Below are 26,928 nucleotides of genomic sequence, written 5' to 3'. Positions count from 1 at the left end.
GTCCAGGGTTTCTTAGGCTGTGGGAATTTGTAAGGCACAAGCGTGGTTTTGGGGCTGCTATTACGGAAGTGAGGACAGCTGCTCTCAGTGAGTTGATCCGATGACAAAAAGAAAGAAAAGGAGGCAGACACAGGTCTTTAATGAGACGTTTATAAACGATTTCCCAGGCAGAGCACTGGCACCAGCACAGAGAGAGGAGCAGTCTCAGGACACCTTCTGAACTGGAGAAATTTATCTTGAGTACCAAACATTGTAAAGAGCAGCCAAGCAAAGCATAGTCCTTTCTCTCCACCAGAAAAGCAATTGAGCAGCAGGGTTTTGAATTTTCACAGTCTTTTTAAGTGTAGGATTTTTACTCAGGCATCATTCTCACATAAAACCCACTCAGATGGGCTCTGAAGCCATTCCCAACCAGCTACGGCACTGACTGAAAGAGATGAGCAGCCAAGCAGTACACTGCTCAAGCAGGTGCACAGAAAGGCCATTGACTTATTCACTCAGAAATGATGGAATTAGACCACTACCAATACAATGCAGAAGACAAGGTACCAAAAAATAGCCTGGCTGGGTCCATCAGGAGAGTAATTATTACCTTATGGTCAGACCAGGGGATCAGCAGCTCCAAGAACAACAGCCTGGCCAGGGAACGTGACGCAGGAGAAGTTGCTGTGTGTGCGTAACTCAGGGTATTTACTCACAGTACATAACCTGAGCAGCCGTGCACAAGCAGAGCGGCCATACCTCAGCAATCCAGGGGAAAGGAAGGTTAAACAACCAGGAGAGAACCTAGTTCGACTCTGACTTTGGCGTAGGCTGCCTTTGGCTACAGTACTTACTCCAGCTATACAGCAGGCATTATAACTCTCTCATACCCTTACAGCGCTCAGATGATCTGGTTACTGCATTCAAGTCAGATCAGCTCTACTGTAGCGCAGCGTTTTGCCTGGCACAACAGCTGATGAGCCATGCCACTCATACCTGTGCTTCTGCTGCGCTACCAGCTCAGGACCAGCAGCACTTCAGAGGCCCCTGTGCCCCCAGCTCAAGCTTAAAGCATCCTTTAATTCAAGGCAGGGGCACATTTGCACAGCTGGAAGTTGCAAGCTCAGGCAGCAAGTGCTCTGCTGGCACCTGGGAGGTCTTCCCCATGCGAAGGGCTAGACACGTAGCAATAGATCATATCAGTAAGATCTTTCCTACTCTTTCTCTCTTGGCTGATGACAGCTTCTCATTTCTACCTGCTGAAGCTCAGAAACATTTCCTAGGTACAAGCACAAGTTTTTCCTCTGAGTTTCCAATATTACTTTGCTCTGCTTCCCTCTGGCAGGAGTTGGGCTAATCTTCCCGGTGATTGCTCTTTGCAAGAGCTCACAGCCTGCAGCTGTGAAAGGTACTTTCTCATGCTCTATCTGCAGCTAGGCTTGAGGGAGAAAGTACAAATATTTAACACCTGACATGTTGCTGTGGTTTAACCCCAGCCAGTAGCTCAACCCCATGCAGCCGCTTGCTCACTGTCCCTCACTGGGATGGGGGAGAGAACCAGAAGGGTAAAAGTGAGAAAAGTTCTTGAGTTGAGATAAAGACAGTTTAATAGGTAAAGCAAAAGCCGCGCACACAAGCAAAGCAAGACAAGGAATTCATTCCCCACTTCCCATGGGCAGGCAGGTGCTCAGCCATCCCCAGGAAAGCAGGGCTCCATCACGCATAACCGTGACTTGGGAAGACAAACACCATCACGCTGAACGTCTCCCTCTTCCTCCTCTTTCCCGCAGCTTTATATGCTGAGCGTGATGCCATACGGTATGGAATAGTCCTTTGGTCACTGGGGTCAGCTGTCCCAGCTGTGTCCCCCCCCCAACTCCTTGCGTACCCCCAGCTACTCACTGGTGGAGCGAGGAGCAGAAAAGCCCTTGGCTCTGCGTAAGCACTGCTCAGCAGGAATGAAAACATCCCTGTGCCATCAGCACTATTTTCAGCACAAACCCAAAGTACAGCCCTGTACTAGCTACTATGAAGAAAATGAACTCTATCTCAGCCAAAACACATGCAATAATGAAGGAGGATGCTTGGTTAGCTCCTTATCAGCATACGAAGAGCAGCTTGTTTTCAGTGTAACCAGCTATCCTGGAAGACAGCAGAGAGTTAAGCCATTGTTAATTGAACCACTGGGATGGTATCAGCAGAAAGGCAAGCACCATGCTTTCTGCCTTGTACGTAGGTTTTTTCCCTTCTCAGTAGAAACACAACAGCAATACAGTTATACCATCCCTTTGAATCACCCATCCAACTTGTCCGAAGGAGGGACACTTCAGGGGCCACCTGCAGCACCCCAGGATCCCAGGGGAACTGCAGGAGGGGTGAAGACCAACATCTCTTCATTGCCAAACAAACTTGCACACAACCCCAGGGCTGCACTGTGCTGAAACACAGCTTTGATTCATTACTTCGTTGGCCATTTATTTTTGCAGCCATACATCCATGCACAGATCGCACAGACTATACCTCTCCTGCGGTCGCACAATGGACTGATTGTACACAGATCCACGCGATGCAGAATGCAGAGTTTGTTGGGCTGGTTTTGTTTTGCCTAATCTAATAGAAAGGATATTTGAGAGCAGATTAACACTGAGTCATCTACTTTATTCCAAATATCTGGCTTAAACAGCTAAGTATCCGATTCAAAAGGCAATGAGCTGTACATGAACAGGGACTATTTGCAGAAAATCCAAATCACCTATTTGCAGCGGATGTCTAATTTTTTTTTTTTTTTGAAAAAACAACATGACCATGATCCAGATCTGAGCCTAAAAAAAATAAATATCTGAGCTATGATGTGCACATAGAAACCCACAGCAGGTGTCTCAAACCCAACAGCTATAAGACTCAGTGATCACCAGAAATGATACATTATACTCTTCCAGGGGTGATGGTGGGCAAAGTGAGAAGCGATGGTGATGGGGAAATCCGTAACGTGGAGTGAGAGAACGCAGATGAAGCTGTGGGAGCTGACTAGTCGAGCTGTACAAAAATCTCAGCACATGGTCCCACCAGGCACCCTGACTACCCTCGAGCACACAGCATGCTCCCAATCCCAGTACATCTTACTAGTTTAAAAGACTCACACGTGAACTATCCCTCTCTCTCATGCCACTTCTTCAGAACTTCATCAGATGATCAGTTTTATGCTTTTATCCTCTGTACGCATCCGGCCAGGGCAGCAGTCACTCAGTGAGGACGATGTCCCCGAGCCCTTTTTAGAGGTCAGGATTTTCTCACCATCATACCATCCTTATCTGAAATTTTTTTGTTCAAAGTCCGCATCAAGCCCTCCTACTTTCTGGCACGGTTTTTTGAGCAAATATCTCCAAATAGAATATTCTGCAATAAGCAGTTCTGTGAAATAAATTATACAGCAATACATAAGGCTCCTGTCATCTTCAGGGCTGTAAATCCTGAACAACTGTACAGGTTTAAGTGCGAAATAAGAGAAGCACAGCCCAAGTGCAGGACTGAGACGCTGTGCTCAATGACTGTGTACCCTCAGCCAAATCACAAACACACTCATGCTCACAGACGTAACCCTTCAGTCAATGAAAAGGATTACGGGAAGCAGTGTCAGAGCGGGGAACTGCTGCTCCTGGTGCCAGGACCGGGAGGGCAAAAGGCCAGAAAAACCTGCTGGCCAGGATAACTGTTCCACTTTCATCTCTGACTTACAGGATGACATGGGACAAGATCTAGTTCTCTCCATTATCTCGTGTTGTAAAACATGGATAATACTGACCTACCTCACAGCCTCAGGATTCACGGGGGGGGGGGGGTGGGGGGGTGGGGGGGGGGTGCGCGCGAAGCATTTGGAGTGTCTAAACAGAGACATTTCATATATGCATAGCAGGCTTCTAAATACAGAAAGCGAGAACAACTTACAGCTTGTGCTTGGGAGGAACGCATAAAGTGGCTTGGGAATACTCCTGTACAGCATTTAACTCCTGCGTAACGCTGCCCAGCAAAGTGGAGCACCAGCAGCACGTTAGGTCACACAAAGCGGTTTCTGAATTCTTGCTCTAAGTTTGGTTTTTAAGAGGTACTCACAGCAAAGTTCATCACTGCCTTCCTCTGCAATCATTTAAAATCCCCACGTACAAATATTTCCTTTCTCACAAAGAATGCTGTAAACAAGACCACGAAAGTAAAGCACTCTGCTGCATCCTCTGGGCCATCCGTGACACGGACGTAGCACAAGAGGACAGACACTTACTGTGCTGGAAAACAGCATTGCCGAAACAGTCACATTTTGTAGTAGAGAGACCATCAACTGTGTTCTGAATGGAGTTGCTAAAGCCACAGACAGCCCTGATTTTGACAGCTCTTATTATTTTATAGTGATTATTGTGATACATGGGAGTTTTCCTACAGACCTTGCTACTGCGTAAAAAATAATTGCATAAAAACATAAATTAAGGGGATATTACTTTCTAGCATCTTTATAGAAAGTAAATATCCTACTGGACTTAAAATAAAAAGAGCAAAATCTCTGTATTCCAAATATTTCAAGGCTTTTGTGGAGACCAGTTCACCCATTTAACTGCTTGCAAGGAAGATGCTCCCATGCAGAGTCAGCATGTGATGGTTAAATCAGACCAATAGCCAATACCGTGTAGCAACAGCCTGATGCCACTGTAATCCTATGGATTCTCTTCCCAAATCCATCTATGCCAAAGGGAATCTTTCCCTTGATTTCAGGGAATATTGGCTCAGGCCTCTAATGATTAATCTGCTCTTGCAGGATTAGTTCAATTGTTCAAGGCAGAACATGCAGGAGCAGATTCTGCCCTGAAGCTGCACCCTTACTCCTATGGGTGTAACTGCACACGTACTGATGTTACTACAGACTTACACCAGCACGGTTCAATAGGATTTGGTTCATTATATTCAAACCACCATAAGCTGAACATCTGTGGGAAGCAGATTTTCTCTCCCTGCTGTTCTGTGAGGAGCTACAGACAGAGAGAGCAGGAGGGCGTCTGACCTCCATATGCCTTCAGTGTGTGCTCGCATCTCAGTCTACAATGAGTGCACTGAATATTAAGGATTAACTATATCAAATCCTTCTAAGAGCATCTAATGATTAAGACAATTAAAATCAGACTCTCAGTTGTCTCTAGATGTCACCTGTAAAGCTGATTAAATCAAGATTGATTCAATGTCCCTTTATATTGCTCGGAATGCATCAAACCACTTCTCCTTGGGAGAGGAATGCTGCCAAAGGTCCTTTCCCTCTTCAAGAGGGGAACCAGAAGGGGTGGGGGAACCACCACCTCCAAAACCCCCCTAGAAGCCCCAGTACAAAACGTTTTTCAGACTGCAGGATGGCAGACAGAGGGGCTCATGAAAAGGACGTGTGAGCTGAATACGAGCCCTATGCAAATAGTCAAACGGTCCACAATCACACCAGAAAACATGGATACGCAGCGGGGATTAGAAGAAACTATGCAGGGTCTCACGAGAGCATCGGTGTCCATGAGCGAGTGGATTTGTACAGAGTGACGTGACCTGCAGGCACGGCACCTCCGTCACCCCACAGTGACGACAAACGAACACGCTCAGGCTCTGAGGATCGCTCAGCAAAGCTGCTCCGGCGGTTGTCGTGGTCCCGACCCCTCAGCCGCGCTGTCAGGCACCACAACTCCCCTCCCAGCCTCGCTCCTCCATTCGACCTGCGCATCAGCCCTAAACCAGCAACTCGCATTTGCAGTTTTTCCTGTGCAGCCCTTGAAAACACGCTTTTGTTTTCTTTCAGATATCAGATAACTCCTTGAACAGATGTGTGTACATGGATACTGTAGCTCTTACTACTAATTGATAGATAATCTGCTGATACTGTAGTAGTCAGAGGCATTTGATCTTAAAACATGCTTGTTGGCACCTCGTCCTCCCTATTCCCCTTGGAACTGAACACAGACCCATTAAGATACAGCAAGACCTAATCAAACTTCACAGACACTGATGACGCATTTCCAGCAACGATCGCTAATCTGACTCAAGGAATATCCGCTCACGCTTGCGGCATGGATTTAATTGAGGACAGGGCTCAGATGAGAGCTGACAATACCCATCGCTCCATGAGGCCTGAAGCAAAACAACAAAAACAAATGTTTGCTAGAAATAATAGCAGCCTCTGGCCCCACGACGTGGGGTCTTTTCTCTCAATTCGCCAGTGCATGACACCCCAAGTTAATATTAATCAAGAGCCACAAAGCCTTTGAATAGACAAGAATTAGCTCCCTGTGTCTGTGCCAGTCAATCGGCTGCTCCGGACACTACAATCCCATTTCTTTTGTTTTGGACAAAAAGAGTAGTTTAGTGTCTTTCATATTTATTTGGGAATGAGAATTAACGGATTGATACAAAACCAGACAGCCTCAGCACTCTTTCCCGCAGCTCTATAAAAAAGCCTATGTTAAGACAATGCCAAACCGTCAGTGATTACCTGAGAATAACCTGCCCAAATGCTCGCTTATTACCAAGGCATGAATTCCTCATCAAGGACACCTTCCCTCCCTCTGTTTTACTGCAAAATAAACCTAGAGGCAACAGAAATTACTTCTTATTGCTATGCATCCAGCCAATTTACTCCAACAAAATCCTGAGAAACTTGAGGGGTGAACAACCGATTTCCAAGTTAATTTAGCAAGATGTTGCTATTAACTCTGTTGCAGATAAATAAAAAGGAGTGAAGATTTCCCACTGATACAAGTAAGAGCAAGGCACTAAACCTACAAAGGAGCTAAGGTGGTGGTAAGATTTAGACTCCTGCAGCAGAATTCATGCAGGTACAGCTCATTAATGATGGGCCTAGATGTACGTGAAGAGACTTTGCCATATAGAATTGCTGAGTCTCTGAAACTAGAAGCAGCTCTCAGAAGATAACTGCGTTTCTAGAAAACAAATCAGAAGAAAAAGTTAACTTCCCCCCACCTCAGGAAACCAAAAACCAGATTCAAGCCTGATTAAAAAAAAATTATGCCGCACAATTTTCATAGGAAACCTCTTTCAGTTGCAAAGGGGGACCCGGGATATAACCCATGGAGTCTGGTCTGTTTGACCCTCTGTCGGCCTCTTCTTCTTATTCTCCGATGCTAGGAGTGATTGATGACATTCAGGTTGCAGTGACAGCTCTGAAGACCCAACAGCTCTGATCACACATCCCCCCTAATGCAAACTCACCGACTGCACCCAGCAAACCCGTCCCAGCTGCTGCCCGAGCCACGAGAATCTCATCCCCCCCCACAGCAGTAACTATCCCCCGGCCGATTAGCAACCAGAAACCAAGCGCAACTAACTACCCCCATAACTAGCACAGCTCTTGCTTATAAACCCCTCATTACAACATACTTAGTTTAATTACCCTATGCAGCCAGTCATCCAGTGCTCTCTAATGGCCCTGTGAGTGCTCCAGTCCGCTCCACTTTTATTTTTAGGAAACGAAAGCATCATACAGTATTTTTTACAAAGGCGGACATCATGCCAGCCAGTATTAATAGTTCTGTGCATTTATTTTTTGTCAGAAATAATGTATGTATGCTTATAGAGAAATGAAAAGACGTTCCCAGGCTTCTGGCAATGCTGTACAGTGTAGCTATCAAAGTACAGTTTTTGGCAATAAAACGAGGCACCAGCTGAAAAACAGTTTTGATACCCATAGCCATGCCTAAATAGGATATTCAGGTCACAGATACTTGCACCTGCCCATTCAGAAGGACAGGATCCATCTGTAAATTTAAAGATCTAGGCTGGGTTCAGACTGGATATGTTTAAGTCTCATGGAAAAATAAAACAGATTTGGGCTTTTCTGCCTCCAGCGCTGAGGTCCCAGTGTCGCCCAGCTCCATCTGCAAATACTAATTTTCCTTTCTTTTTTTATTTTTTCTCCCTCCTTCTGCCACAATTCTTTAATTGAAGATGAGATTTAAGAACCATAAAAATCACTGTAAATGAGTGTCAGAGCCAGCTGACAGCAAAATGCAGTATAAAAGGCAAGACTTTCTCCTCTAACCAAGTTGCTCTAATGCCTCTCTGAGCAGAAAAAAAACCCCCACTCTGAAATGTGAACGCTTCCCTTCCCAGTGGCTTTCACCTGTTCCACCAGCTGGGAGGGCTGTGTGGAGCCATTCATCACAGCTTCCATTCTCTCTCCATCTTGCAACTCCAGGCAAAAACAGGCTTTTCCAGGAGGAGGGTGGGAAAGAAACCGAGACATGTGAGCTTCATAAGTAACAAGAAATCCAAACATTATATTGAGCCCTTTACCAGTGGCCCACATCTTCTGCACAGGAACCTCTTGCACATGGGGTTGAGAGCAGTAATTTTCTTTACATGGGAAATAAGCCAACACGTTTGTGGGAAATCCTCTCTTGAGACAGCTAGAGATGAATTTTCAGTCTGGTTTTAAGGAAAATAGTTACCACAAAACAGCAGAGCTTACTTTTTCCATTGTTTCAGCTTTATGGGAGAGAAGGGAGGGGGGACAGTCAGTGTGGACACAACTCATCGAGGCTAACGTTTTCCAAGAATCCATGTTAGATGCCAGACCCCCACTGACTTTCAGTGGAAATGACTGTTTCAGCTCTCCTTCACACACACACACACACACAAAAAAAAAGCCCCCACCCACAACAAGCCAGTGCACCTAACCCAGAATACCACCACAAAAAGCCCTCAGGGGTCTCTGAAAGTGCCAGCTCAGGTAGGAGAAACAGTAAGTCTCCAGGGAAGTTCAAAGAGGACACTCTGTGACCTGGTAAGAAACAGGGGCTCCGAAAAAGTTTTTAGGAAAATGTCGTGGGTTTACCACTGAAACCAGGACAGAAAAATAGCTTGGATATACTGAGTCAGCTTGTCACACACAGTGACTACATCATATATGGTCTTTATGGAAACCTAAAGCCACGAATTGTGAAATTCTATTATACATGCACAGACAGCATCTTACATCCGCATCAATCCTCTGTTCAGTTATGCAAGATGTGAGTTGTCAAGAGCACAGGGCAACGTTTAACATGGTACATACACCTCCACTGCCTGGGAAGGGAAGAGACAAGAGATGGATGAGAGACACTCGGCTTTCTACAAAAGAATATGAACAGTGTGCTGGGGAAGAGAGAAAGAAGAAATCAAAGCAGCTTTGTGTATTCCAGTCTAAGGATAAAGGGGAGTACGTCTACTTGCACGTTTGTAGACAAGACTGATCAGTTTATGGGAAGGTAGGAGAAAAAGTGTCAAGCTTTCCAAAATTCATTTGCATCTAATGGCTCTCTAACAACTCTCAGGTGCAACTGGAGAATGAGCACCTTGTTTTGACACCCAGTCTGGAAGACATAACCTAGATGTGGGGTCTTTCTGAGCCAGCCCCAGGCTACCACAGCCCAGAGACAGCTCAGAGCCAACAGACTATACGTTGGTACAGTTTAATTCTGTACTTTAGCAGATTTATGGGTTTTCTTTTACAACTATATTTCAAGCTTTTGAGATTTCTGTCTGCCCCCAAGGTAGCAAATTCAAAGAGAGCAATGCTGCAGCTCTGTATTTTGCAATCCAAACCACACTGGTTTTCTTCCATCAAGCTGCAGGGCTCAGGCCGTTCACTGAATGCCTAAGAAAATGGAGAATTCCCTTTTGGCATTTCTGGCAAGAGGCACGTAAGCGAGGAGGCAACGCTGAGTTCAGAAAAACTCTGTACTCTGGGATCCCCCCGGAGTCAGGCAAACCCTGAGAGTCTCCCAGAAGCAGTCTGGGTGCACAGGCAGTTCACAGACCTCACCTAAACGTTCAAAGATGGCACAAAGCAGAGCTTCTGCAGGGCTTCTCAAATGCCTCACTTACAGCCTCCTTCAAACAATTTTTTAAGACCTGGTGTAAAGATCGGTATCTTTAGAGGATCCTTCCATCCCATACATCACCTGAGAGCATTTTCCTTGACAGTGACAGAAGAGGGAAGAAAAGCAGAAAAAGCCCTTTGCAATATTCACATTAAACACACAAAAGAAAATTGTTTTCAGCCTCTCCGTCTCTGCCATTGTCCCTCTGTATGTTAGAAAGGCTCCAAAGCTGTGCCACTGGGGAAAGCACTCAGTGCTGACTGCACACTACCAGATCTAAGATCGAACAGCCCTCAGGCTGGCTTATAGTGACCTCCTCAGAAATCAGGTAATCAGTACTGCCATGAATTAGCAGCAGTGATGCACTCGGAGGCCAGAGGTTGAGTGATGTAGGTTAGCAAGACAGAAGAGTGAGGATGGGGCAAAGCTCCATCATTCTCCTGTGGCCCAGACCTGATTAATCCCAGGAAAGGTAACGAAATCCAGTCTCCAGGACCTTCTACCACCAGATCCTTTGGCTCTAGGTATCCTCAAAGTTTATGTCAGTGTCTGCTGCGGTTAGGATTTTAGTGATGTGGACACTTGGCTCTAAAATACAAAGAAACCACTTTGACAGAAGAAAAGAATATTTTCTCTTGGAGTTTTTCCCTGCCAAAGGCTGAACCCTGTGACTGCCTGTGCTGTGGCTGTGCCCCACAGCTCCTGCTCTCAGAGAAAGGCACATAAGCGACGCAACAGGGCTTTGGGATGCACACTTTGCTCACCACTTCAGATGAGCATTGGAGAGGAGCAGGAGGCAGCAAGGGGCTGGTCAGGCCTTCGGAGAGATTTGCAGGTACAGGCCATGCACAGACACAGCAGTAGCTCTTGTGCAGGGGACAGAGCAAGAAGATGATGCTAGAGATGACGTCAAATATGATGCTACGAGCCCTGTTGCAGCCATCTGCCTAGCAGACACTGGGTAAACAGCCCCGTTGTGCTCTGTTCTCACCTTCCAGGTTGGAACAGCTCAGTGCTGGGGCTGCTCTGGCAGCTCCACAGCTCCTGCAAAGCCCCCTGCACCGTCCAGAGAGGCAGAGGAACAGCGGCGCAGCTCACAGTGGTTGCACAGTACCAACCCACCATCCTGAGACTTCTCCCGTTCTCCATACACATTTTTCCAGGAATAAAAACTCATTTTAGAACTTCTCAGGCAAAGGTCAAACTCAGTTTGGTGCAGATTCTGCCCGTGCTCGGCCGGCTGTGCTGCACATCTATCACGGTGACGGATGGCTCTAGCTGAACAAGGCACAAAGAAGCTCCAGCAAACAAGCGCTGCATTCAGCTGAAAGGCTGCATCGGACCCCGGTGCTGACTATCCACGCTGACTAACTCTTTCATACCGCAACACATGCCTCGACTGTGTTTGCTGAGACGCCTCTGTGCAAAGCCTCCAAGGGGAAGGCAGCCCTGGGATCTTTTCTCTCATTTTTGGGTGTTGTGTTGTTGTTTTGATTTTTTTTAAAGTGATAAAAAATCAGCTGACAATAACCCCACACTGCACTGCAGTTATAAACCCAGCATGAAGCACCTGGAGAGATTCACAACTGGTAGCACAATAGTCATTTCACTGGAGTCCTTCAAATTCATTTCTCAATCACAGCTAGGTGCTAGGAGAAACAAGGGGGGGAAACCAGACATGGGTCTGGGGAACAACTGCAAAATAAACAGCCAAGCCTAGAAACCTTATCCTAAGAATTTCCTTTGTCAATTTGTGCTACCCTCTAGCAAACAGATAGGAGACTTCAGTATCTTTGATTTGGATACTAAATTAAGAAATGAGTCTAATATTAAAACCCGACTTCAACACAGGAAAGTGCAGCTCAAACATTTATCTCTACATCTAGGGTCAAGTCCTTGACTGAAGAAGAGCAGTGCCGCTCCACTCCCTGCAATGCTGTTTTACGCCAAAGGGGCTGGGACTCAGCCCATGATCTCACACAGTGACTGGCCCCTCAAACAAGACCTTGCACATGTGCAAAAAAACAAGTTAAAACTATGGCTTTTACAGCATTGTTCAAGGAAAGAATTTACAGAGTGGGAGAGATGATCTATACACTATCAGTCACTGAAAGAAAAGAAAGCTCAGCTGAAGAAGTCCACACGCAAAGCAGAGCCCCTGATGTGTGACAACGGGGCAGAGCCAGGGTATACTAAAAACGTTGTCTGACAAGTACAAGGCTTTTCTGCTTCTGCCAAACACTATATATTTCTGGGACTGAAACATATAGCAAAGTAACCAGGCATGTGGGCCGCAGCCTGAATTATTATGGGACAAGAGGTTGGCAGATCTCAAGAAGCAACCAGCGACATTCTGGAATGAAAGTGTAATATACTTAACGTACAAATGATGGATAGGATATACATGATCCTGATGCTTTCCCCCAGAACCAAGAGGAAAATCTTTTTTAACAAAGTGCAATGAAAAAAATTATGTACAAAACTTGCACCTTGAATATTTGCTAAGTTACGTCTAATAAAAAAACCAACCCAGCAGTCAAAGAAGCCACAAAAACGAGACCAAAGCAAAACACATCTCAAATGCTTTTGAACTTTTAATTATACTGCATAATGGCAGTCTGTATAGCTTATGTATACAGTGGGTATAGAGCAACAGACAGTAAAGTGTGTATATGTAAATCTAGGTAAGTCATTACTCAAATCCCAGTGCTTAAAATGATTCTGTTCAGACAAAGGTACTAACTCGAGGTAATCGGCACAGAACAAATCACCTTAAGTGCCTGGTTCTTACACTTGCATTATCAGAGGCCAGAAGCAATGGCTGTAGGACAGTGCTTAAGAAGCTCATGGGTGAGGTTCCCATCTCCCTAATTATTACCAGCTCTCCAAATGTTAGTGTCTGTATAGGTATGCATAGGAAAACAAGCAAGACAGGAGGCAGCACCTCCATCTGCCCTAAACACCTGAGCATCCGTCTGTCTCCCAGCCACCCCACAACCTGCCTGGTTTGTGCCCTACCTGGGGCGGGGGGGGGGGGGGGGGGGGGGCATTTACTCACCCAATTACAATTGCTTCGATCCATGTTCACAATTAATCTATGTACAGGTGGGGAATTTCACGTGCTGTTAAACACTGGCACGATTAGGCCTTTGCCTTTAAGCCAGGTGATCAGCTCATGCCCCTGCTGAATTAAGTCCTTACCTTCTTTTGAAGCTGTGGTGACAGCAGCTGCAGTGGTCCCTGACGCCCGTCCCACCGGGCTGGAGTGCTTCCCAGCCCGGCCAGGGATTTTAAGTCCACTCGGCTTCAGCATGTTTGCTGTATCTCAGGCTCGTGTTGCCAGTGTCTCAAACTGCTGCCCTGGAATCACCATTCAGGCTTCTCGATGATGGACCTCTTCTTCCATCATCACAGACCTGGGAGAGAAGAGCACAAAGAAATCAGACACAGAATGGGTGGGAGAGCACCGAACAGAAGGCAGTGCCCAGCTCCCTCCTCACATCCCTGGGACAGTCAGGATCTTCCATTTCTTCTCCTGTAAAACCAGGGTGATCATTTCCTTCATCTCCCATCTTAATGTTACATCCTTGTCCTCAATGTCGCAGTCTCACTCTAACCCTGGAGTCCTGGACCAAAGCTGAAACCTCCTAGAACCACCAAACCTGAATTTAAATTCAGTTTGGGATTTGAGTGACTGAAATTGTTGACTGGTTTTAAGGTATAAAGTCTCAGTTCACGCATCAGCCACGACCCAGTTCTGCAGCCGGAGCCCTTACCAAAGGCACACTAACCACCGCCAGCACCAGAGTGTTGGTGCACGGTCCCCGTGTTCACAAGACTTCAGGGCAGCCGCTCCAAATTGACACAAAGAGGAAGAGGCAGTGTCCGAGATGGGGCCTTCAGCTCCTTTCCTTAAGGACAAATCCAAAACCTTGTTACAGAAAGAAGGCATCTGACCCCACGGATTTGCAGTAAGACTGGAAAAAAAAAGAATTCTGAAACCTAAGCACGGCTCTACCAACTACTCATTAGTGAAGTCGCATAACGCTTCCCTATGCCACTCCCTTCCCAGTAGGAAAATGGAATAAAACCTCCAAATTCCTTGCAAGGATGTTGCATCAACAAGCACACAACTCCTCAAGCAAAAGGTTCTATGACAAGAAAAGAAAAATAAAGGAAATGACTAAGTCACTTAAAAAAAATGCAAAAACATTCCTAATGTATAAAGAAAAACAATCAAAAAATTGAGAGTATCAGCCAAAAGGAAGCTAAGGCTGGCTGACTGAGCAGGCTGGGATGCGGAGGGAAGGAGGTGGTAGCAGAGCAAGCCAGGGACAATGCTGACATATCGGCAGAGGGGATCACAAGGAGAACAAACCAAGGGCCAGCCAGGAGCCGGGGGACGCCCAGACCTGCTTCCTGGGCCGAGGAAGGAGGCAGCCTGCTGCAGGCAGCACTCCGGAGAATTAACGTAGCAAAGATTTACAGATGCTGCGAGGGGGGAATTGCAATAGCGGGGACAGGAAGTGATTAAGGCATGAGTAAGGATTTCAACACAGGCTGGGTCAGAGTGAGGGGAGGGCTGGCAGCGCTCCAGGGAAAGCTGCAAGCAGACACAGAGGAGGAAAAACCGCAAGGAGAATTCCAAAACTGTATTCCTGAGGGCTCACAAATATCTGAGACACCAAAAAGTGTTTCTGCAATAGGAGTCAGTCATCCCACACCGGCTCAGCAAGACAAAGAAAGGAGGGATCAGCAGAGAGCCTGGGGAGGGAGCCCGAGTGAAAACCCAAGGGATCAAGCCCCATCTCTTCCCCACGTCCCCCACAAAAGGTGTTCAACACCTGGGGTGGCTTCAGACACCTGCAGACAGCACCAACTGGGGCATGTTTTGCTTACGCAGAAGTCAGGACTGTTTATGAGAAGCGGGACGTTCAGATCACATCACTAGAAGCAGGAAAAAAGGACAAGAGCAAGCGGTTCTTGTTAAGGAAGAGAGAAGACAGCCTTCCTGCAACAGAGCCAGCGAGGACCAGATGCTGCCACAGAGCTGGGCAGGAGGCTGCAGTTTCCAGCTCCCTTTAGCATAAAATAGAGAGACAAGTAACAGAATCTGGAGGCGAGAAACATTGATGAGCCTGGTTCCTCCTACCTGTCAAGGCAGACATTGCCTTCCCACCCACTCCATCTCACAGGACATATTTTGCCCAGGGCTAGCTTTGATTTTACAGAGCAACTTGATTTCTGCCGGTAAGTGATGTGCTCTACAAGAGATCTCACCCCATCTCCATCACCTTCAACTGGAAGGTTTGCTCTCTTCACAGTACACCCTTACTCCTAGATTTACACATCTCATCGCCCAGTCCTACCTTTTGGTTACAAGGTTTGATGCTGTACTTGAGACTAAGCGAACTGGGGATGCTGGTTCTTCCAGCTAAAAGATGATGGCTGGTTGAATCCACAAGCAGGAATGTGGATGGGGGAAGGATTAAAGGACACAGGGGAAGGATAAAACAGTGGTAGAGAAGAATTTAAGCAGGAAAGGATGCCAGAAGAATAAAAATATTTTACAGTTTTTCAGAGTTTTGTTAGAGGGAGTCTCTGGATCCCTAACTTTGCAGCCAGAACCACATAAACTTTAGGGAGACAGTGGACTGAGTCTGTTCCTCTATTTTGCTACTCATCTATGAGGAGATGAGGAACTTCATTCTCTCTCCACTACTAATTATCCCTGAAGATCAGCTGGCCACACAAGTCACAGGATATTGTGATATTCTGCTCCTTCTCAGGATGACTGGACTTTATTTTTATGCAGGGGGAGAGAAATAAGAGGAAATGCATTCCCACAGCATAAAGATTTCTGCCAGAATCCTTTATGCAAACACATTAGCTTTCAACATACTAATGCTGAAAAAACAAATGGACTCCACAGGCTGCTAATTAAGCTACCCTCTAAACAGATAGCTGCTTTTATCCAGAAATACACTCACCATCACTAGTTCACGGCCATACTGGGGGCTCCACGCCACCCACCAGATCCGAAAACTTCTGAAGTGTCACCCTGCATCCCACCCTGACACGCGCTGCGTGCCCAGCCCCGCTCGGTTCATAGGAAAGTCTGCTGGGGTTAACTCACGTATCTAAAGTTCATTCTCGTCTCCAAGAGCTGCAGAATGACCAAAGCCAAAGCCAGGACACAGGGGTGGCTGCCTTAGCGTGTACCTGCGCACTCATTATCACACAGGGGAATGAGGATGAACTTGAGAAAATTTTACTATAAATGCAGCTCGTTAGAAATACATAGATAAAAATAAACATCTGGGACACGTTTTAAAGAAGTCTACAGCTGCTGCTAGGAACAGATACTCCTTCTCTGTCACTAGTTTCTCCCCTCCTTCAACAGAAAAATGTATGAGCAGATTTTCAGGAAGCTCTGAACACCGAGCACGGAGCTTTTCCGAATTACACCATTAGGTCATCTCCACCATGCTGAGCAGTGCTGCCCTGAGCCATCCCATTATCGCCCAACCGAGGGATGCAGCTTTTGTGCTGCAGAAATATCCTCGGCCTGGGATGCAGGCCAGTATCTCCACAGGGCACTGCCCTGCTCCATTAGCGATAACAACTTGCCCTGAGCTCCCGTACGTACCCTCGGCATCCCAACAGGCTCTATTAACACAGCCCTTCTGAAAAACCCGTTTCCAGCAGTAGATGCCAAACACAGGCAAATATGATGCCGTGTGTGGTGTAACGCATGAGCCATTTTCTCTTTCCTACTCCCTATGTTACCTGCACAAGCTGTAAGCTTTGCCTTCCCGTATAACCTCATGGAAATGTAACTTTCTTCAGATGCTGTAAAAAACCCCCATCTGTCCCTGTGGATACTCCGGGGCCACCAGCTCTGCTTATTTTGTTTTTCTTCTTTTTCCAAGATGACACAGATTAAAAGGATTTTCTAGATCTCCGTTAGATTCTTCCTGCAATCTTTTCATACTGGGATGAATGGTTCTGTCTGTTCCCACAACCAAGAAAAGCATCCCAGGAATGTACAATATGAAAGCCTGCTTCAAATGACCAAAATATTCTGTTCTCCATCTTTCCATCAGAAAAGGGGACAGCTGGATCTGAGTCACCTAGGATCAGATTCAAAAAGCGGAACAGTTCTCAACTAAGTACAGATGTACATCCAGAAAATACCTTTCACCAGGAGCAATATATCTGGATACACAAGTACCCACAACGCTGGCCATGCATCAGAACAGCACGCATTAAAAACAGAGAAGCAATTAAAGATGCTTAGACTTCAATTATTTCTCAAATGTGGCAGATGACTAACACAAAACAAGGGTTGGAAGCAAAAGCCTTTGGCAGTCTTGGCAATACAGCTTACCCACGAGTTTCTCTGTTTCATCCACCCTTCCTACCCTCAACAAGGCGCACGAGTACTTGCTTGCCATGTGGAATACCCGTTCAAGATGGACATAAGCAACAAAGTGGGTTCCCAGGTTCAGCACGCTCCCCAGAAGAAAACCCTCATGGGTATACGCCGATCTAAGGATCTGTTCACCTTGACATGTTGCATGAAACAGCTGCAAGACACAGGAACAGGTCGCCAGACACCAGGCTGAGTTGGCCTGACTCCCACCCTGTGTCTGGTGCTTCCTTCTGGATGGATCTAGATGTAAGGAGCGTTTACCCAACACGAAACCCTAGGCAAGGCACAGGGATTTCATTGCGAATGCAGACCCAAAGGGAGTTTAGACTGGGTCTATCTGAACACTGCTGTAACAGTTGCATGTATACAATATTTTGTGAGGAAATAACTCCTTATTTCTTAAAATTAAATATATAGCCAAAAGAGCGAGTACCAAATTTTAGTTTTCTAATTTTCTAAGTTTGGAAATCCACATGTAAGAAGTTAAATTTGAAGTTCGCAACCAGTCATGTACACACCTTTTCAGGACAAGGGCCCATGAAAAAAAAAAGGTAAAGAACAGTATCTAGTTATCAGACTGAAGGAAATCAAAGTTATCATGTTGTATGAAAGGTTAATGCTAAACAAAGACAATGCAGAGCAGCAGTAAAGCACTTTTTTTTTTTTTTAAAGAATCTTGACTCATGCAAACAACCAGTGACTTCAAAGACAAATATTTGGACAGGGAAAGGTTTGCACAATAAAGTCTTTCTGGTTTTATCTATTCCTGTCTAAGATAATCTTTTGAGAAGCAATTGTTTGTGCAATTATTTAAAACACTATGCCAGCTTTCCTCACGTAAGGATGAGGAATCCCAGGGTTTGGGATGCAGCCCCATGGCAGCACATCTGCAAGCGCAGGGAACGCAAGGGGAGGTTCAGCCATTTTCAGGGCTATCTGAAGATGACGTGGAGGTGTGGCTGAATCCACACAAAGACTCTTGCATTAGTAATAAACATGCAGCTTGGAAAGACCAGGAATTCTGTCTGCAGCTGCTCTGACAATGTAGTAACAGTGACTCCATATGGAGCAGTGGAAAGGGCATTTTACGCCTGCAAGGTAAATCCCTGTCCTCTACAGGAAAGCGAAACAATCCCGCACGCTGCCACACAATGGTAGCTGGGGAAGGTCCAACAGCACTTCAGTTTTGACACATCCTTTGCATTCATATTCAGAGGCGTTAAACAGAAAAGCAGGAACTTTATTTTCTACCCATGTTCTGTCTTTTTATTTCAGAAATAGTACAGAGCATTGAGCAGGTTTCTGGGTTTGGTTCTGTCATTCAAGACCCCCTGGGACTCTGGACAAGAGCAAACCTACCTTAGCACAGCCCGAGAACAACTCTGCTCCCCACAGACATGCAACTGCTGGTTCCAGCAATTCATTCTCACATGCGTCGGACTCCCCATGCAGAGCCTTCTGCTGCAAACAGCATTACTGCTTGCAGAAACCTTCAGCACCAGGCACTGTAAATGTTGACAACGGAACCTGGAGCCCAACATCTCCCTGAAAACAAACCTCTAGAGAAGAATTTGCTCCACTGATGGCTGGAGGAGCTCTTCACTCTCTTCAACAATAAGCAAAAAGCTCTCAGTGTCAACTCTGGTATTCATTTATTAAGCCTTATGCAAAACCTTTACTAGCCTAAAGATACTGATTCTTTTTGAAGTTGCATAAAGTTATTTCATTTCTTGTTTCTGAGCATTTGGTTGCATCTACTTCATATTTCCAAGCTTTTCTGCACTTTCCCTGCTCCAGGAAAACGAGATTCTCAGGCAATAAAGCTCCATCTCCTAGGGTCATTACTCCAGGACACGTTACTGCCCAACTGACCGCACACCAGAGGCAAGGACAGGTAAAGATTTGGTGGCCCAGGCTCACGACCCCACAACCCCGGCCACACTGCAAAGACAGGCCAGGGGTTTAAGAAGCAAATTTTGCCTTGAAATCAAAATCCAAAGGCCAGGCTCAAACCTCTCAGTCTTTTGCTAAAGGAGCAGGAAATGAATCCGATCAACATAGAGACAAGATCTGATAAATCCAAGCTGCAGCTTTGCTAATAGAGACAGAGATTATGCTGAGAAGAAAGGGCAATTTTATCTTTTAATACCTTGGATCGGATGGAACATCTTAAGGAAATCATACCATTGCCTTCTCACTTCTCCGATTAGTTACTCCTTCTGACAAGCAATCAAAAACCTATTCTGAAGCACATGGCAGATTAGGATTAAATCTGTTCACTTAATTGAAGTATAGAGGAAATAAGAGACGCTCATTCTTAATTAAGGTCAGAGTCCTCTCCCAAGAAAACGTTTCCTTCTCCCATAGAGGGAACAGATGTAGAGTACTTCAGGAATGAAAAAAATGTATTGCCTTAGTTACACACCAGGAAAACCAGGGGATCCCGGTATCATCTGTCAGCCATCAGGTTTTTTTCTTCCTTGCAGTTGAAAAATTCACATAGGTTCTTCAGCCATAAAGCTCTGTTATTACTATGTAGTCTCCCTTGCATGTCTGAAAGGTTGTTAACCTCTAAAAAAGCCTGTGTTTAGTCTTCTTTCTCACTCAAGGTTTGCTATAATTAGCACAGACTGCAAAGGGAAAGCCTAGAGGCCTTTTATTTAAAAGCCTAGACATTTTTTAAGCTAGTTCTAACCACCATGATAGACTAATCACCCTGTGATTTAGTTATAAAACAATGGTTATTAAAGGAAGAATGAGCAAAAACATCCTGTTGCACACTAACTAAAAACCACAATGCAAAACCTGAGGCAAAGTGAGGGGAAAAAAATGAAGGACATTCAAGGAAGTCATTATATACAAACTGAGGCGTAATTATGGACTTGCTGATGAGCTTAGGCTCCCCATGCTGGCAAAACGCCTACTGAAGACTGATACAGTAGATAGCAACAATTCTGTACTAACTGCAGAGAAAAACCATGTCTAATTTGTGGGAAAATCCCTGGAGATGGTCTTGGATCTGCAGGAATTTCTGGTCCCTGGAGTTAAGCCTTGAGGGCAGGAGACAGTGACCCTGCAGAAATATATTGGGGCACAACACCAAAATTGCACAGCGCACGTGAGAAGGGAACGGAACATACACGGAGATTTCAGAACTGCTATCCTCAGGGCAGTTCAGACTTGATCCAAAGGCTATTCAATGCCATGAAAGGTTTCTCTGCAATTCAAGCGGCTTTCGCAAAATCCAAAGTTTCCTATTCACAGAAAGCGTTATTTGTCATAAGCAGTATCTGGAAGAGAGACGTGAGGAGAGCAGGCAGAGTGTAGGAAAGGCAATGATACATGATAAACATATTCCATTAAAATGGCTTGGTATTTTACGATTGGAGAAACAATTTCTTTAATTAAATATGAGCTATATAATAACTCAGCCATGCTACGCACCCTGTGCAGAGCTACAGAAGGATCTGAACTTTTGGATTTCCTGGCTTTTGACTGGTTGATTTAGCGCAACATTAAAGCTCACCCTGGCACTTAATCTGTTATTCACTGGAGCTCAGGTTAACGTATAAACTCTGATTTGTGCGCTTCTGTAATCTAACCTCTGCCCTGGACTTTGATTAGGAAACAAAAACAGGACCCAGGGCTCTATCACCCTGATTTTTTCCCCCTCTTTTTACAACTTGCACCTGCAATGAAGACTTCTTCAGCCCTGAACAGTTACAGCCCTGGTTTGTAGACTGTAACCGAAAGGCTGGAGCAACAAAGAGCTGAAAATAGGAAACAACTGGCCTTGCTGGTTTCTTCTCTTTCGCTTTGCAAATTTAAGTTTTTCGAAACTAGGAATTTTGTTTTCAGTTTCAGTGCAATGTTATGACAGCCTGTCTGATGGCAGTGCAGTTGTACCAGTTTAAACTTGCAGATTATTTGATTAAAAGCTAGCAAAGAAAATAGGAGCAGAATGCAACATGTTTCTGGTGCAATTGAAGATGCCTGGGGACACACTGGGCTTGCCACTGAAGCCCCCGCTGTGCCCCACTAATGCTGCCCAATATCTACACACACATTCTCAAGCGCACTAGGAAAAGTCATCACGTTAATGCGATGACACATTTAGCACAATTCGGTACGCAGTGAGACCTGGCCATTGGAGCAGGAACAAGAGCAAAGCCTTGCCCAGGCCACTGGCACTGCAGGGGAACTCTGACAGAACCCCCTCAAAAGAGCCCCACTGCAAACAACGTACAGTAAGGGAAAACGGACCCTGCCTCCTCGCCACAAGCTGCTGAACCTTCAGGCAGGGATACAGGATAGGAAGGGCCTGCCGTGCACCTCATGCAACGCCTTTCCGTTAGTTGTACAACTGCCTTGCACTCCACCTTACAAGGTTTTTCATTCCTGCAGTTCTGCAGCGTTAGTTTCAGCCTCTGCTGGCTGGGAACCCCCCAACCAGTTGCCAGCCCAGATTTATTCAAGTCTACCTTCTGCCCACGTACCTACTGCGCCCTTTGCACAACTCTGACACTCTCCCACTGTGCCCAGCCCCCATGAGACAGCTTTGCCCTTTCTCTGCCTTCACTATGTCATTTTGAACAAGCAGAGCTCTCCTTGGAGAAGTCCCGAGACACGAGACTCACCGTTTCCTGCTTCGTCTTAGGAGACGTTCTCTAAACCTGCATCACTAGAATTTGGTCTGGTTTAGACATGGGCAACCTGAAATGCACGCTGCATCCCAGGTGATGTCTCACCAGGCCTATGTCAAATAGTATGAGTTAACATCATCTCGTTCCTCCAAATAAAGCAACTGTTCCCAAAAGCTGAAAGAATAACTAACCCACCTTCACACTCTGACTGTTAAGAGTAAGCTGAGACATAATGGGAGGTGAGCTGGAAAGGAAATACAGAACATCATCTCAGAGCTGAAATGCAGCACTGACAGCCAGGACTCCTGCTTTCTTCTGCCACAGTGATCTTCTTTCCACTTAGAGAGATAATAATGGTACCAAGCTGGTGAATAGAAAGGTGGCAGACCGGGAGAGTTGCACCACTGGTACCTAGTGAAAGACCTGAGATCACCAAACCAAAGATGCTACAGAGGAGCAAACCCACTCTCCCTGGAGCACCACGGCACTGTGTGAGCCCCATCACTCCCCCTGCACTCAAGTGCCCTGCTTCCCATCGTGACGCTGGTGGAGGCAGAGCAGTGCCAGACACAGTTCTTTCCTGGAGCACCCTCCTCCTCCCTGCTGATTCACCAGTCCGCACTCAGCCTCCCACTGAAGATGCTGACCCTTGGGCTACGAGCACTAATTGCTGCTTTCTCCTGAGCCTCTACAAATACTGTGATTTCCTCAGACCTCAGCTGACACCGACATATCTGCACAACTCCCACCATAACCCGTGGTGGAGACAGGGAGGCCAGTATTCTAGAAAGCTTGCTTTCGGACAGTGCGTTAGTCACCGAGCTTCCTACTTCACCACCCCCAACTCCAGTACAAAGGTGCTTAGAAAACCTAGGAGTTTAGATAGGTCACAAACCTGTTACAAGAAGGAACACGTCTCTTATTCAAATTGCACCCCTATCAGTTACCAAAACCATAATCATTTTGGCAAGTTATAGCAAAATGGATCTTACCTGTCAACGTTGTTACATTACTCCCTCCCTGTGGTTCCTCTCACCCCCACCTTACCATCTGCCTTGCAGAGGCCGTGGAGAAACAGAGATCCTAGCTCAAAGCCTCTAAGCCACAACAGCACCATAGGATGGCTACTTAGTACATTATACCAGGGGAGGTTCGAGATGACAATTTCTAGGGGTGAGAAAGAAAAACCATCCTACACGGTCAGGTTGCAAGGCAGGTGTGGAGACTGAACGTGCACAATGTGCTGCCCGTGCTCCAGCGAGACTTGTTGGGCTGGCTAGGATGAGAGGGGCTGTCACCGTACACACATCTGGGAAAGGCTGTCAATCGAGACCTTGCAAGAGCTGCACTGCTCCAGAGCCTGGTTTTAATCAGCATTTCCATCTACACGCTACCGTGCCATTGGGAAGCACACATAGAGCAGGGCCGGATGTATAGATGCCGGCAGCCAAAAGGAACAGGTCTGGCTGGCTGGATTGGCGCTAAAACGGGATTTAACGTTTGGTATCTCTGGAGATAAGAGCGATGCTGGTGGGGTGAACCCAGCCCGCGTGCAGGTAGGCAGGACAGACAGATCAACCCACCGCACTACATGTTCTAGCCAGAGCTTTACAGAGCTGCTGCGTGTCCCCAGCTGCTCCTTCACTGCTTACAGAAACGAGCTGTTTCTACACCGCAAGTGTCGCTAATCTCTCCTCTAATGCAGGCAAGACCACAATCACAATTTTGTACAGAGATCAAGATATAATTTTGTCTAGCCAAGCAAGTAGAGAGCGGTTACAAGCAGCAGCCTGAGTACATTACAATGCAGAGTGCTGGCACAACGTGTCTTAATGCAGACTGGTCCTGTTTCAACCAAAAAGGAAGAGCAAAAACCAAGTTGTCACTTCTTCTAACAATAGCAGTCAACGTTCCCGGCACCCTAAGGCAGAGTATATCATAGCACTCCATAAACCTGAACCATATTATCACCCAGAAGCACCATTTGACTTTGACATTTCCATGTCAGTGTGCTGCAAGTGCTCCCACACCTTCCTATCATCTAGCTAACGTGCTTCAAGCAGGGATTCAGAGATAAAAAGGGAAAAAGTGCTTGCAGATGCTTTGGAGACATCAAGATTAAGCTTGCAGAAGGAATTATTGTTAATAATTACTGCTTATTGTCAGTATCGTTTACTAAAAATATATATAAATATACATTTAAGCTCTATATTCTTCCCATGGAAGAGATTTAGCAAGTTCAAAAAGCTACTTCATAGATCCCAGTAAAAGCCTACGTAAATGGACATGTAAAATATGAACCGGGAAAGGCAAAATAGCTTCCCCTGCCTCAGCAGCACATTCCACACAAGCCTGGTTTTCTGTGCCATATTGTCCGTCATTAAATCTCCATGAGGAACGGCTGGCAGACTGGTCATCTGCTAGAACATCCCAAACTTACCAGCTGGGAAACAGAAGTCCAGAGGAAAGGAGGGAAAAAAAAAAAAAAGCACTTATTCAAGGTTGCAGACTGACCTACTCCAGTTTGCACAGTAAGGATCTCAGTTATAAAACAAATAGCTATATGCTAAATATAGTCAAGGAGCAGACTTCAGTCAGTAGGATAGGCTTCGTGTGGAGGGCTGATGAAAGCCACTGAGGCAGCATAGCACACAACGTATGACAGCCAAATATGAGGCTAAAAAGCCCATGAACCGCACTCATGATTTAAGTGCACCTCCAGATCTTCCAGGAGAGGCCTCCTTTTTCTAGGGAGGTTTGTTCCCCAGCCAGGACATCCAGGGGATGTGCTCGCAGGGCATGAATGGGAGTCTGCAAGGGATGGGAAAACGCTGTTTGTTTCAACAGGCAGCTGCTTCTTGCGCCTGTCAGGATTACTGAAAAGTTTCCAGCACTAATTGGCGGACACAGAAGTTTTCAGAGCATGATGCAACAAATAAATGGGGGAGGAATATGTCAAAGGAAGAAAAAGAACAGATCAGCCAGAAAAAGTCTTTTGTTAGTGACTACACCAGAAGTTGGTGCCTTGGTTTGGAAGGAAGCCTTCCTCTGCCCCTCTGGAGGATGTGCTGCAAAAGAAGTTTATGCTGCAAAAGAAATTGTGCTGGTTTTGTCAATACAACACCTTTGCACTCGTCCTTTGTACAATAACAGGCAAAGACACAAAGTGACAATGGCAACAAATAAAACAGAAGGGAAGAGACACACTACACAGTACTGACTACAACATTCATTCAGACTGAACTAGACTGTCCAGAGAGGCTGCAGAAACTCCCTCAATTGCCCACACTATTCTTTAAAAAATAATTAAAAAAAAAAAAAATCTTCAAACCTCTGCCTTAAATGACAGAGATCAAGACAGACCTAACCTGGAACAGCAGATGATCTCTTGACCTTTCTGCCACCCCAAATTTTTGTGAAGCCCTTCCAGCATAACCAATATCCACGTAGCCTTCACTATAGTACATAAGTTATTCACCAAAATAAAATAGGATTAATTTTGACCAAGAGCTCTGCCACAAGCAATACAGTTTTATTTGCACTATCTTTTTAAAGGATCTGTGCGTGGGAGCACAGGAAAGGGATTAAAAAGCACCAAAAAGTGATCAAATAGTTCCAAGATCCAAATACCCAAAATTCACGAGCATTTCATTCATAGACCTCAAAGGAGGTCAGAGCTGCATCACTCATTTTGTACGTGGGAGAAACAGATACAGAGAAGAAAAAGATTTTCCCCGAGTTTACTCAAAAAAACAGTGGTAGAGATTAATAGTTGCCTGACTCTTTTAGACATCGCTACCTCTCTGCATATCCAACACATCAAAGGATTTGGGAAGTCTTTCCGAAACGTTTACTTTCTAGACACAGAGAATAAATACTTTTCAAAAACAATCATTTGGCTTTCCCAGGCACAAATGGAGTTATCAAGGGACCAAACATCAGAGTTCAGAATGTTAACTCTCAAAATAAACCAAACAAACTTCAGATTCCCTTTGTGCTTCAGCACAGACGAGGAGATTGGTGTTTCACCGCTGGCTCAGAATCCACAGCAGGGCATTTCGCTCATCCATACCGCAGGTCTCTACAACTGTCTGGGGGGTAAACACTAGCATAACAAAAATCAGTCACTGAAAGGAAAGTACCACCTACTTCCAGTGCCTAATCAAGTCAGCATCGTTTATGATTTCATCACACTGAAGTAAAAAAAACCCAAAAATCTGTGGTAATGAAATATGACAATACTTGGGTTTATTTCTTCACACACCTTTCTTTGCTTACGCTGCATCTGAAACAACCATGGCTATTTTACAGACACAGTTTCACTCATTTAGAAGGAGATAACAAAAACCATGCCACTGCATGGGAATGATTTCCAAAAAGTCTGATGCAAAAATATTGTTGGGCTGGTTTTTTTAATGGGGTTTCTTTGGAATTTTTTTTCAGGAATAGCAGTTAAGTATCAGTTTAAGGTGCCAGACTCAGAGTCACATGAAATGAAGTCATTTTTCCACTGGTAGCTACAGCAAGAGCTACTGCACAATCATGTAAGAGGAAGAAATAAAATCCAACTATGAGGAAAGTGAATTTGATTTGTCCTGTTTAGCGTTGCAGTTCAACAAAGTACAAAAGACAAACACAGCACAGAGGGTCATCTCCGCAGAACAGGGGCAATGCTCTGAGAACAGGGTGGTACTGCAGAAAGAGACTTCGTACGTCGACACACTGACAGACTTCTGCGCTTCTCTGCCAGCCACAGAGAGGAGAGCTTTCACGTGGGACGGGAAGGACAGCCGCATGGAGAAGGCAGGATCAGAGCAGGACTCAGGAAGACCAAGTCCAGTTCCCCTCTCTAACCTGGGCTTCTTCAGTGACCTGGGACAGTTTGTTTTCTTTATGCAGCAACTTAACCTGATCTGGTTGGTTTAGAAAACTGACCAGTACAACAAAGCCCCAGTCTTGCTGGGGTCCAACA

General features: G+C 45.6%; 1 protein-coding gene across 9 annotated transcripts in view; it reads right to left on the bottom strand.

Annotated features, from left to right (window-relative positions):
• CLIP2 (CAP-Gly domain containing linker protein 2) overlaps positions 1-26,928 on the bottom strand; it is a 101,248-nt gene that overhangs the window by 53,959 nt on the left and 20,361 nt on the right. For 7 of the 9 annotated variants that reach the window (XR_012838369.1, XM_075771444.1, XM_075771446.1 and 4 more), the window contains one exon: positions 13,080-13,294. Coding sequence is in view for 7 of the 9 variants with exons in the window: in XM_075771444.1 (XP_075627559.1) it covers positions 13,080-13,191 (112 nt within the window). In the remaining 2 variants the exon portion in view is untranslated. Of the gene's footprint in view, positions 1-10,331; positions 10,351-13,079; positions 13,295-13,654; positions 13,790-26,928 lie in introns of those variants that run through there. The other 2 variants (XM_075771441.1, XM_075771447.1) reach the window with 2 other exon arrangements.

The sequence above is a fragment of the Balearica regulorum genome, chromosome 19, assembly GCF_011004875.1.
Source record: "Balearica regulorum gibbericeps isolate bBalReg1 chromosome 19, bBalReg1.pri, whole genome shotgun sequence".
In the NCBI taxonomy this organism is placed as follows: Eukaryota; Metazoa; Chordata; class Aves; order Gruiformes; family Gruidae; genus Balearica; species Balearica regulorum.
The sequence above is the reverse complement of the archived record's forward strand: the minus strand, read 5'-3'. Positions and strand labels throughout refer to the sequence as shown.